The sequence below is a fragment of the Cucurbita maxima genome, unplaced genomic scaffold (genome assembly GCF_002738345.1).
Source record: "Cucurbita maxima cultivar Rimu unplaced genomic scaffold, Cmax_1.0 Cma_Scf00026, whole genome shotgun sequence".
NCBI classification, from domain to species: Eukaryota; Viridiplantae; Streptophyta; class Magnoliopsida; order Cucurbitales; family Cucurbitaceae; genus Cucurbita; species Cucurbita maxima.
Window position 1 is genome coordinate 2,624,798 of NW_019272042.1, and position 12,658 is coordinate 2,637,455.

At 34.9% G+C, this 12,658-nt stretch overlaps 2 protein-coding genes across 3 annotated transcripts; one reads left to right on the plus strand and one right to left on the minus strand.

Moving 5' to 3' along the window:
• Nucleotides 1-288: 288 nt before the first annotated feature.
• On the plus strand, nt 289-4,450 carry LOC111499275 (bifunctional L-3-cyanoalanine synthase/cysteine synthase 1, mitochondrial). Its single transcript, XM_023150826.1, has 10 exons — nt 289-630; nt 1,828-1,937; nt 2,017-2,074; nt 2,164-2,427; nt 2,569-2,706; nt 2,787-2,838; nt 3,671-3,750; nt 3,835-3,894; nt 3,998-4,078; nt 4,190-4,450. Exons 1-10 carry the CDS (start codon nt 448-450, stop codon nt 4,286-4,288), a joined length of 1,125 nt encoding a protein of 374 aa, XP_023006594.1. The 5' UTR covers nt 289-447; the 3' UTR covers nt 4,289-4,450.
• Nucleotides 4,451-5,109: 659 nt separating this feature from the next.
• LOC111499270 (AT-rich interactive domain-containing protein 1-like) lies at nt 5,110-9,987 on the minus strand. Of its 2 annotated transcripts, none has more exons than XM_023150820.1 (4): nt 9,710-9,987; nt 8,541-9,275; nt 5,385-6,136; nt 5,110-5,242 (listed from the first exon to the last, which is right to left on the minus strand). In XM_023150820.1, exons 2-4 carry the CDS (start codon nt 8,967-8,969, stop codon nt 5,230-5,232), a joined length of 1,194 nt encoding a protein of 397 aa, XP_023006588.1. In that variant the 5' UTR covers nt 8,970-9,275; nt 9,710-9,987; the 3' UTR covers nt 5,110-5,229. The 2 variants fall into 2 exon arrangements, with proteins under 2 accessions (XP_023006588.1, XP_023006589.1); XM_023150821.1 differs by having other exon boundaries at nt 8,541-9,321.
• Nucleotides 9,988-12,658: the final 2,671 nt, after the last annotated feature.

Sequence of the window (12,658 nt, forward strand, 5' to 3'; positions counted from 1 at the left end):
ATGGTATGGTTGGATGGTAAATCTATTCTTAAGTTGGTCTCGACAATCGTTTGTGTAATAAACTAATTTGTTAACATATCCCGAGCTATTTTTTATTAATATAATGACACCGAGCACTTGTTGCAACTTGGGCTACTGGATCGGCGGCTCTATTTTTTAGTTTTATAAATAATTGTATAAATAAAAAGTACCATTTTAATGTTAAAAAAAAATGGTATTTCGAACTTTTCAAATACGAGTAGAATAATAATAAATAAATAAGGTAATGCAGAGGTGGCAAATGAGAGCCAAAGGAAGGATATCAAGTACAAAAGGCGGGAGAAGCCATTGGCGACCATCACTCCCAAATTCTTCCTCTAATTTCATATCCTCTCTGTAATTTTCCATCTCTCTAGGTCTCTATTTCTTCCAATTTCTCAAAGAAGCAGATTCCAGTAATCCACATCAATGGCGAGTGCCGCGTCGAGGAGTTTGATGAAGCAGAGGGCGGCGATTTCATCCGGCGCTTGTTCGTCGATGAGGAAACTATTCTCCACTCAAACGGTTCAAGATTCTTCTTCTTTTGCTCAGAGACTCAGAGATCTGCCGAAGGATCTTCCTGGAACAAGCATCAGACGAGATGCTGCTCATGTGAGTTTCTCGATCCCTTCCGATTCCGATTCTTGTCTTTCTATACGCTTCCGATGAACTTCGATTATGCTTTCTCCATTTCTTCGTTCTTCAGTTTTGGATTTTTCTGATAGCAATCAGGAATGAGAAGATTTGGATGAAAAAATAATTTTCTTAAGAAAATAAAATAATTTCTGTGAAATTTTTAGGGTTGCTCAGAAAGAGCGGGGTAACAAATTCGTGTACAGCATTTTTCCCCCCCACGTTGTTTTGTATAATTATTTATTTTATTTTTATTTTTTTAAAATACATAAAAAAAATAAAATAGTCATTGAAATTGGATAATTATAAAAAAGAGTCTTATTAACTATAGTTTAAAAGGGATTCTATAAAACATAATAATAAGCTAAATTAATTTAAATACTTTGTTTAAAAATAGAGTATTCCAAGATATTTTTTAGTTATTTTTAAAAGTTTAATGATATTTTAAATTTAAGGGTATTATTAAAATTTTGAAACTCCAAAATTATTTTTTAAATAAAATATAAAATTAAGAAAATATTTATAATTAATTTAGCATATATATAGGAAGCTAGAGACTAAAATAATTATTTTTGAAAAATAAAATAAAATATTTTGGAAATTACATTTAAAAATCCAAAAATACCTTTTAATTGGAAAATACAAAGACCTAATAATAATAATAATAATAATAATAATAAAACTTGAAATTAGTTGCCAAAAGGGTTTATTTATTTTTATTTATTTTTTTTGGGAAGGGAAAAAGTAAGGAATTTATTTTTTATGATGAGGACACGAATCACTAGAGAAAATTTTATTTTATTTAATTCTTAATATTTTAATTGTTGGCTTCTGGTTTCTGGTGAGTGTTTATAGGGATATTGTTTTTAAAAATTAAATTAAATATTTTAAAATACATAAATTAAATTTAACCAAAATCAAATAAGAAAATATATGTTTAATAACACAACATATTATTTATTTTTTGAAAATTTGTTGGATTTGTCTAAAAATAAAATGAAGTCAATTGATTTCGAAATGTATTATATTTTCTACGTAATCCCACTATTATATGCTTCATGTTTAATTAATTTATGCCCATAAATTAATAAATAATATTGATACAAGGAAGTTGGAGAAAGGAAAAGAGTAATTTTTTTAAAAAAATTAAAAGATTAATGTTTATATTATTTTCAGCTGATTGGGAAAACTCCAATTGTATATCTTAACAAAGTCACTGAGGGGTGTGGAGGTTATGTAGCTGTGAAGCAAGAAATGATGCAGCCTACTTCCAGCATCAAAGACAGGTACTCCCACTCTCTTCTTACAATTCTTTCTGTTCTCATTCATTTTGTAATCTGTTATGTTTTCTTTCATCATCATTAGACCGGCTTTCGCGATGATCGCCGATGCCGAAAAGAAAGGTTTGATTACTCCTGGAAAGGTCAGCTTGATCAACTCTTAGGCTGCTTGGAACACTTTTGACAAAATCTTCTTTTCTGCTCTTTTGAAACTCGGGTTTACGATGTGTAGACGACTTTGATCGAGCCAACGTCGGGAAACATGGGAATTAGTATGGCCTTTATGGCTACCATGAAAGGCTACAAAATGGTTCTGACCATGCCTTCTTATACAAGCTTGGAAAGAAGAGTTACAATGAGAGCATTTGGAGCTGAGTTGATTGTCACTGACCCTACTAAAGGCATGGGAGGTACTGTCAAAAAAGCTTATGATCTTTTGGAATCAACACCTGATGGCTTCATGCTCCAACAGTTCTCAAACCCTGCCAATACTCAGGTTCCTAATTAAAATCCATTTTTCTTAGTTAATTTCTATGCAGTTCTTCAAAAACTAGATACCTCGCTCGATCGAAAGATGTCGTTGGTAGATATATGATTGCCCTGAAGATGGTTTTTTTTAAAAAAAATGATCAAACAGGTGCATTTTGATACGACTGGCCCTGAGATATGGGAGGACACAAATGGACAAGTTGACATTTTTGTAATGGGAATAGGCAGTGGAGGGACTGTCTCTGGAGTGGGACAGTACCTGAAATCTCGAAATCCCAATGTTAAGGTTTGTGATTATGTTATGAACTTTTGCTTCGTTAGAACATGGATTAGACCAATGGTTCATATTCTGTCTCTTTACTGAAGATTTATGGAGTGGAGCCTGCTGAAAGTAATGTACTGAATGGTGGTAAACCAGGTATGATTAGAATGCCCTGCTTGGATGTTTTAGTTTTGGATAATGTATCGGGCATGAAATAGGTTAAAAATAAGATATTTGAGAGTGAAATATATCAAACTTGTTTGTGAAGAAATATCTTGACTAAAAACTCATAACAAAATGAGATGTGATCTCACCTTGGTTGGAGAAGAGAACGAAACATTCCTTATAAGGGGTGTGGAAACCTCTCTCTAGCAGACACGTTTTAAAACTTTGAGGGGAAGCCCATAAGGAAAAACTCAAATTACTGGGTAGTGTGGCGACGAGGACACTGGACCCCAAGGAGGATGGATTGTGAGATCCCACATTGGTTGGAGTGGAGAACGAAACATTTCTTATAAGGATGTGGAAACCTATCCCTTGCAGACGTATTTTAAAACCTCGAGGGGAAGTCCTAAAGAGAAAGCTCAAAGAGGACAATATCTACTAACAGTGGGTTTTGGCTGTTACAAATCGCATCAGATCTAGACACTGGGTGGTGTGCCAATGAGGACGCTAGGCCCCAAGGGGGGTGGATTGTGAGATCCCATATTGGTTGGAGAATTGTGAGATCCCATATTGGTTTTAAAACCTTGAGGGGAAGCCAAATGGAAAGCCCAAAGAGGACAATATCTACTAGCGGTGGGCTTGGACGGTTACAAATTGTAAAGTCTCTCCATTTTTTCTAAGATGGGATTCTCAACGCGTGCATGTTCTAAAACTTTTGTGATAGGTTAATAGCAGATTCTTGATAGCTCCCATCAATCTTCTTTGATTGCTACCTCAGTGGTTACAGAAAACTAATGGGGCCTGGTGTTGTGAATTGGATTAGGTCCTCATCATATTACAGGGAATGGGGTTGGATTCAAGCCAGATATATTGGATATGGATGTAATGGATAAAGTTCTTGAAGTAAGTTTTTACCTTCACATATTTTTTTACCTCCTAAAGATTAGATTACAAATTTACATATTCTCAAACAAATTTACTTGCCAGGTAAGCAGTGAAGATGCTGTAAATATGGCTAGGGAACTGGCTGTGAAGGAAGGACTAATGGTAAAAGAACAAACACCAACCTTTTTTTACCTTTTATCTTACAGAATCATCTTCCTCTCCCTTTTGGTTTAAGATTTGAGCTTCATTTTTGTTGTTTGTTCAGGTCGGGATATCGTCCGGGGCCAATACGGTCGCTGCGCTCAGGCTTGCGAGATTACCCGAAAACAAAGGCAAACTTATTGTGGTAAGAAAAGTTGTACTTTCTTAAACAATCTCTAAAGTGTTTCTGTAAAGATGATCGAATCGAGGTCGACAAAAGAGTTGGAAAAAATTGTTAATTTGGGTGCGTTTTCAGACAATTCATCCAAGTTTTGGGGAGAGATATTTGTCATCTGTGCTGTTCCAAGAACTGAGGAAAGAAGCTGAGAACATGCAACCCGTCTCAGTTGACTAAAGCTCGAGATACAGCTGAAGCTGAATCCACTCGTTTCCGGTGTGAAGAATAAAATTTTATCCAATCTTATGTTCCATGAATGTTTAGTTGATTTTGTATTGCTTAAAATTTTATAATATTGTAAGAATATTTACCATCACTTAAAAAAAAAAAAAAAAATCCATTTTTATTGAGATGTGTTTATTTAATTTTTAAATTTTCAATTTTTATTTAGTATCATATTATTTAAAATTTAAAGATTAGTTTTTAGTCGTATCTTATTTTCCTATTTTAATTAAATTCTAGTTTACTTTTATAGAATTTACTTAACCAAACACTAATGGTTTGATCTCGGCAATAAGAACCTTAAGAATAACTATTTAGACTAATAGATCAACTCCGAATTAATTTATCAATTTATCACCTTCTACCTAAATAAAATGTTGACACCTAAACAAAATGCAACCGAGATAACTCTAATACGGGAGGGCAAAGACAGAGCACACCACCAAATTTTCAACAAAGAATTTTGAAACGAGGATGGCAAAGACAAAGATCAATTGACAAATCAGAGTTATTATGAACTATAATTGACAAATCAGAGCTATTATGAACTATTAACTATTCAAAGCTTAATTTTAACCATGACCAACCATGACCATGGTACGCTTTTTTCATGTCAACGTGACTAAACAAATATACATGGATGAAACTTTTGGATCGAACAAAATAACATCTCTTCAATCTATTTGTCTCGCTTAAGAGAGCCTTGTGACCAATATCCTTCTCATTTCTAGTAGGCAAAAGCGGGCAAAACAATTCATCAACCCTTAAATTTGATCGAAATGGAGCAGCATAACCCAAAATCAAAATTGCTCGAGCCTCAAAATTCAGCTTGTTTTCGTAACAATGACTCGGTAAATCACGACGTCCTCGTCCCCCGTCCCCTTAGCTACCATTTTTCACAGGCTACAACTGCACCTTTCCATGTAAGGTCACAAAAAAATTTCCCTTCCCCACTCGACTAAAATTATTTATCAAAAAATGCATATTTCCAAATCAGAATCAACATCGGTACTCGTCAAAAAATCATTTTTGAGCGATGTCTCAAGCTTACCGTGGCTTCTTGGGAGAGTAGAAAATGGAGTCGGATGAATTATGCACTTGGTTTAGAAGTCCATTGGTTACAATTCCAGATTCCGACTCTTCATCACTATCGATTTCATTTGGTGTAACCCGATTTTGGTGTCCTCTACGACGTAAAAGAAAGACATTATAGTAGTAGCAAACAAGATCCGCCTTGCTCCTAGAAGGAAATGACTCAATGATCTCATCCCAAAAAGATATCCCGAGGGACGGAGGGTTCGAAGTCACGATGTCCTCAAACTTTTTCTCATCATCAGCAGTCCATGAAAACGTAACATCTTCCCCCATCTTATCAAATCTCCATTGGAGGAACGCATCGCCCAACTCCAGCTTCACTTTGTGTCTTTTCTCAGTAACATGAAATTTGACACAACCAACCGAGTTGGCGTCGAAGCACCCACAAGGATCTCGCCTTCCTCTCCCAATGGGATCCCGTTCAACTAGATATCGATTCCTTACTTTCTTCAAGGGCCAATCTTGAGTTCCCAACCACTTTAAATCACTTTCGGATATCACGCCATTCCATTCTGGTACTTGAGTTTGGTAATCTGACCCCAGAGGAACGGGCTTGTAATCATCTGATGAATCTGTAGGTGAGGAATCACTTGTTTTAGAGACAGGTTCTTGAGAAAGATCCTTCTTCTCAAAGCTTAATCTCTTCCTAAGATTGTAAATCGGAACCGTATCGTTGTCGTACATACAAGGATGCATCCTCTGATTTCTCTGCAAATAGGGAGGATGAGGTGAACAGAAAAGTAATCAAATTAATTCAAATATCTTAATTTCTATGATGTATGCAATACAACTCCTACATGACACAAAAGGTATGTATTGTGTATCTATCAAATTTAGTATTATGCCTACAAATATCACCTGAGACTTAACTTAAATACACTGCCAAAATTAACAAGGATAAAAACAGAAATTTCTGAGTTTAAAAACCAAAATAGAAATAATATAATGATTTAATCACCAATTTATGATTTTTGGTAAACAAGTACATAGAGTTCCATATCTAAAGGCTAAATTAATAAAAATACCCATAAAATTTTGTATTTTGTCTCAAAAATACTTTACCATAACCAATGCATGGACAGAACGTATCACGATTCATAGATACCCATAAACATTCAAAAGTAACATTTATATCCTTAAATTTTTAGAAAAAAACTACCATTACCACTGCATAGACAGAACTTATCACAATTCAAAGATATTAGTAAACATTCAAAAGTAACATTTATATCCTTCCATTTTTAAAAAAAAAATTAATTTTCTTTTTATTATTGGGGTATGTATATCTACACCCCAAATAGCCTCTTTTTATTTATTTATTTTTTATTTTCATAATTTAGAGTTGGAAAAGAAACAACTTTGAACACAAATTATGTATTGAAATTAATAAAAGGTATGTTTGGAAATGCTCCTTTCTATTTGAAGTTTTAATACTTAAGAAGAGAAAAAAAAAAAAGACTAATTGGAAAGATTATAAATATTAAAGAATGAAATAAGGGAATTAAGAGAGTATTAAAGAAAAAAAAGAGAGAAATAAGAAAAAAATCGGAGGGACAAATAAACAATTTCTGCCTACATACAGCTTAAGGGTATTAACGTTACCTTTGATAGTTCATGAGTATTATTGTGATGTGGTATTAATGGTTTCGGTCTATATACTACCAATAAAAGTATTTTTTAGTTTTTAAAAAAGTTTGAAGGGTTTTGAAGAAACTATTGGAAGTTTTAAGGATATTTTTGTAACCAGTATTAATAATTTCCATAAAAAATTAATGGTAAAGGTATTTTTGAACTTTTTTTTAGTTTAAGAGTATTGTTTAGATGTTTTTTTTTAAGTTTTAAGAGTATTGTTTAGATGTTTTTTGAAATTTAAGGTTATTATTGAAACTTTTGAAAATTTAAGGATATTTTTTTAAGATAAAGTGCAAAGTTAAAGGTAGTTTTATTAATTTAGCCATTTATAGTTATAGTTTGATGTTTTATTTGGTCAAGATGATGTATTTCCTTTTTCGGAAAATCTTACCATTTTAAAAAGTGTCTGGAGGTACTTGAGACCCCTCCCACCTTGATATCACTCTCAAGCTCTAATAATGCCCAACTTCTCACTTCCTCTTCCTCACCCTCCCTGTTTAAACCGTTTGCTAAGGAGAGAATTTCATACCTTTATAAAGAATGTTTTGTTCCCTCTCAACCGACATGGGATCTCACAATCTATCCCCTTCAAGACCCAGTATCTTCGCTAACACACTGCTCAGTGTCCCGCTCTAATACCATTTGAAACATTTCAAGCCCACCGCTGTTGACAAATATTATCATCTTTGGGTTTTTCCTTCAAGGTTTTAAAAAGGCCTCTACTATAGAGAGGTTCCCACACTCTTATAAAAAAATGTTTCGTTCCCCTCTCCAACCAACATAGGATCTATTGGGGAGAGGATTTCTAACCCTTACAAAGAATGATTTGTTCCCCTCTCCAACTGAAGTGAGATCTCAATCATCATAACATTGCTATCATCAACCAACCTAAAAAGTGTTCTCAAGGCATTTTTTATACTTTTAAGGACATCTCCAAACACACCCTTGGTGCAGATCAAAAATCGAAAATAGCCGATGAAGCCAACAGAACTAAGATAAATGAAATCAATATATTAAATAGTTCCATCTTCTTCTTAATAAAGGAACCACAGTTCTAAGCAGCTAATACTCAAAGTATCTTCACAAGGAGATAAATCTTATTCAGAATTGATAAGAAGGATTTCCTCAGCTTTGTATACACACAAGGACACTGCAAAAGTTCCTAAAAACTAAAGAGGCTCATAACACTATCAATGATACATTTAAGATTAAGTCTTAGCTCCATATTGACTTTCACAATGAGGATCTTTGCAGTTTACAACTAACAGAACATTGTTTAAGATGTAAACATATACTAATCAAAATGATATGAAGAACAATAGAGGATTAAAGCAGCCTGAAAATTACCACAATCAACTTTATCATGAAACAATCAGAACGCACAGAACTTCATACGAGCACAGATATAGACAGTTTTGTTATTAACCTTTCATGTGGGTCGACAACTATATATGGACAAAGACGTAATATAAACAAGTACCTGCACCAGAGATTGTTCGCTACTTGAATCAACTTGTCGTTTCACAAACATTTTCTCTCGAACCAGCAAAACTTGTTTCCAAATCTCTTCATTTCCATATGATTTCCATTTCGACTTTTCGGGTAATGAACATACTGAAGGATCACACGGGTTTCTTGCAATCCCTTTAAGCCAATTAAGCAATCCCAACAATGGTTCCTCCTTTCTCTCCGGGGTAAAATTCGGTTCCTTGACTAAACGTAGATCAATAATTTTTATATCCTCATTTTCATTGTTGCAATGATTAATATCCTTGAGTTTCTTGCTTCTGCGAGGAAATACATCCCCACTCTTCATCTTATCACTCTTCATAGCGAGTATTCTCTTGGAAAAATCTGAAATTGAATTTTCATCAAAGGCAACATAATTCATGAACTCATCTGACAACATGACTGCCGTTTCCTTTTGGTTTCAGCCCAATTCTCAACCATTGCGAGACACTACCACTCCTTTTGCTGATTTTTCATACAGCAATTCCTAATCGGTAGCTCTACTCATGAACTCAGCTCCCTTCTACTAATCGAGAATCTCTTACTGAGTTTAATGAACTCAGCAGACTTGTTTCAATTCTCGTAACATCCCAAAGTTCACAACCTATTAAAATGAATCCAAAATCTAACAAATACCCGCTTCGTTCAATCTTCTTCGCAGCACCTTCGTAATCTAATTCAGAACAATCAGCTATCATCCAAGATCCTGCCATCAATCGGAACTCAAACCCTAAAAATCAAACGCAAACACCCTGGTTCCATTTTCGCGAGACAAAACAAAACCACACTAAGCTACGAAGACCATAAACAAATCAAATGGATGAAAAAGAACACACGTTGAGAATCAGCGATTGGGTAAGACGATCAGAGTTTTGGCGGGAAAACGAAATTGATCTAAGGCGTTTTCAAAATCAAAAAGTTAAATATTCATCCATCCCGCCAATAGCGTCATATTTGCAGATAAATTTAAATGTCATTACACAAAAGAGAGAGAGAGAAAGCGAAGGTGAATGCATCATTGACCATGAGAGGCTAGAATTCAAAGATTATGAAGAAATACAGAGAAATGTAGACGAAAATGAAGAATATACCGCCATTTTTAATGGTGATTGGAAGAGAAAAAGAGAGAAAAAAACGTACCAGTTAGTAATATGATTGTTTTGGAAGGGAGCGTTTTCTACGCAACAGTGTCTTCTTCTACTACGACTTCTACTACTACTACTACTACCACTACTCTACCGCCCTCCACATCCTTTAAAGCTTCTCACTAGATTTGGCTTGTTTTTCTCTCTCATTTGGCCATTTCCCCCCCTTTTTTAAGGGTATTTTTATGGGGTTCTTCGAAAAAGATGGGTTCGAAGATGGGAAGTTTTTAGTTTTTAAACCCAAAATAAAAAATTATGGATTTTAGGGTTTTGAGGAAGGGGAAGAAGACACTAAGAAGACCCCCCCCTTTATTTATAATCAACTTCATGAAACTAACCATGGTTTGAATTTAACCTTGTGCTTGAGTTAAGGTAACTTATGAGGGTTACTTTTTTTTATTTTTTATTTTTTTTTTTATTTCAAGAAATCCTGTAGAGTAGAAATACTATTTTCAAGCGAGTTCGAATCACTTTATAAGATACCTTTGACCAATTGAGGTTGGGCTAGGTAGTAGAATGAGCCAAAAGTCAAACAAGTCCAAGTTCACTAAGGGAACTAGGTCGAACCCAACCCAAATAATTTTAAATCATAACCAACAACTTGGTCAAACCCACATAAATCAACTCGAACAACCTTTATTAAAAAAGAAAAAAAAAAGTAACATACACTAGATTTTATAGTATGATCATAAATTAATTATGACGAAATCCAATAGTTCTCTTTTTCTTCGTGTTCATGGATTGAAAATTAAGACAAATTGGACACGATTGTGATATGTAAAATCAAGAATGGATGAAATCAATCATCGTCGCAAATCGCGCAATAGAGCTGAGAAATGAATTGTTCTGTCAATATTTAATAAAGTATTTCAAATAATTATAATTCACAATTATTTTTACAAAGTCTTTTAATGGTCTATTTTGAAACTTGTCTCGTGAAATAATCTAATATGTTTTCGTTTCTCTTCTAAACGGGTTGAATCTTTGGGAGTCTAGAAGTTTGAGAATAAATTGTGAGGTATCGTGGTATGTGATATACTGTTATTTTAAAATCTCGACCTATTTTGATATTAGTGAAATGAGGTTATCAAAAAAAGATTATATAATGTCGTCAAGAAAGTGAGATTGAGAGGACTTCAAAAAATGAGAAGAGGAGAACTCCAAGGGACAACGATGAATCCTCGTCGCTTTTTAGTTTTCTTGCCGTTATCTATTTCCATACTACTTTTCTATATATAGCTCACGCACACACACGAATCCATTACTCGGGCTTGTACGCGTACCCTCTAGGCCCATGGGCTAATACTCGTGAGAATGAGCTAAAGCGTTGGTAGGCTAGACCCATGAGGACCCCATAACTTAAAATCATAGCATAGGTTTGTAATGCAAGTCAAATATTTATTCATTAATAAAATAACGAGCTTATGAAACATGTATACATAATTCTTGTCCTATCTTTTATTCTTAACATAATTTACATGATGTGGTGTATAAAGGTTTATGCATCATAGATTATCAATATCTTTAATATGATTCCACGACATAGTACAATTACATTATAGCATAATATAGCATAACACGACATAGCATCGTATAATATAACATAGCATAGCATAATAATTATGATCATGACATGCACAAGGGCCATGAGACATGTGTCGTACAATTCGGCCAACCAAGTTAACAATGTTAGACGAACACGACTCTCCACAATGGTATGATATTGTCCACTTTGAGCATAAGCTCTCATGGCTTTGCTTTGGGCTTCCCAAAAGGCCTCACACCAATGGAGTTAGTATTCCTCACTTATAAACCCATGATCATTCCCTAAATTAGCCGATGTGAGACTTTCATCATCCAACACCTCCCCTCGAACAAAGCACGCCTCCCCTTAATCGAGGCTCGACTCCTTTGGAGTCTTAGTCATTTTTCACTGCCTTCGTACCTTCGAGGAGGCTTGACTCCTTTTGGAGTCCTTTGTTCGACATTTAAGGATTTGCCAATCTATTGGCATGGCTAAGTTTAGGGCATGGCTCTGATACCATGTTAGACGAACACGACTCTCCACAATGGTATGATATTGTCCACTTTGAGCATAAGCTCTCATGGCTTTGCTTTGGGCTTCCCAAAAGGCCTCACACCAATGGAGTTAGTATTCCTCACTTATAAACCCATGATCACCGTGTTCGTCTAACAAACAATAGAGCCACTTACTTGATTGACCTAGACCAAAATTACTATCTTATCCTTGGTGTTAGCTTGAAACTATCCTTGAAATCGGAGTCAACCTAAGATCTTGAATAATTCTCTAGCTTAATGGGTGAAAGAGTGGATGAGCCACTCATCTTGATTGCCTCCAAAAAGTCCAACTTGAGCCGGGTAAGCCATCCAAGCCGAGTCGCTAGAGCCACGCGAGCCGACCGATGGATGGATCGGCTCAACTGAGCTGCACGCAAGCTGTGTACTAGGAGAGGCTCGGCACGCGCAGCTGCAAATCGGGTCGATACACGGGTCGCGACTGGCGTCTGGTAATGGGCCGCGTCTTCGTTTGGGCCGCAACTTCTAGGTAATCATGCGAGTTGGGCTGGAGGGTTGACGGGTCGAGAGACGGGCAGGCAATTGGGTAGAACCGTGAGCAGGCTAGTGCGTGCATCTGGACGAGTTTCGGATCCGGTTTCAACCCGACTCCGAAGCTGGCCGGCGGGTTTCTTCTTCCCTAATCTATTACTGCTATTTCCATCTTTTTTTTTTTAATTTTTTTAAAAAAATTTAAAATATTAACAAAATTTTTAAAAATTCAAAAATATTTTCGAAATAAATTACTAAAATTATAATTATTTTTATTAATATATATAGTGTTTCTATTTTTTTTCCTAAAAATTTCATTCAAATCTAACCTATGAGTAAAAAATATTGCAAAAAAAAAAAAAAAAAAAAAAAAAAA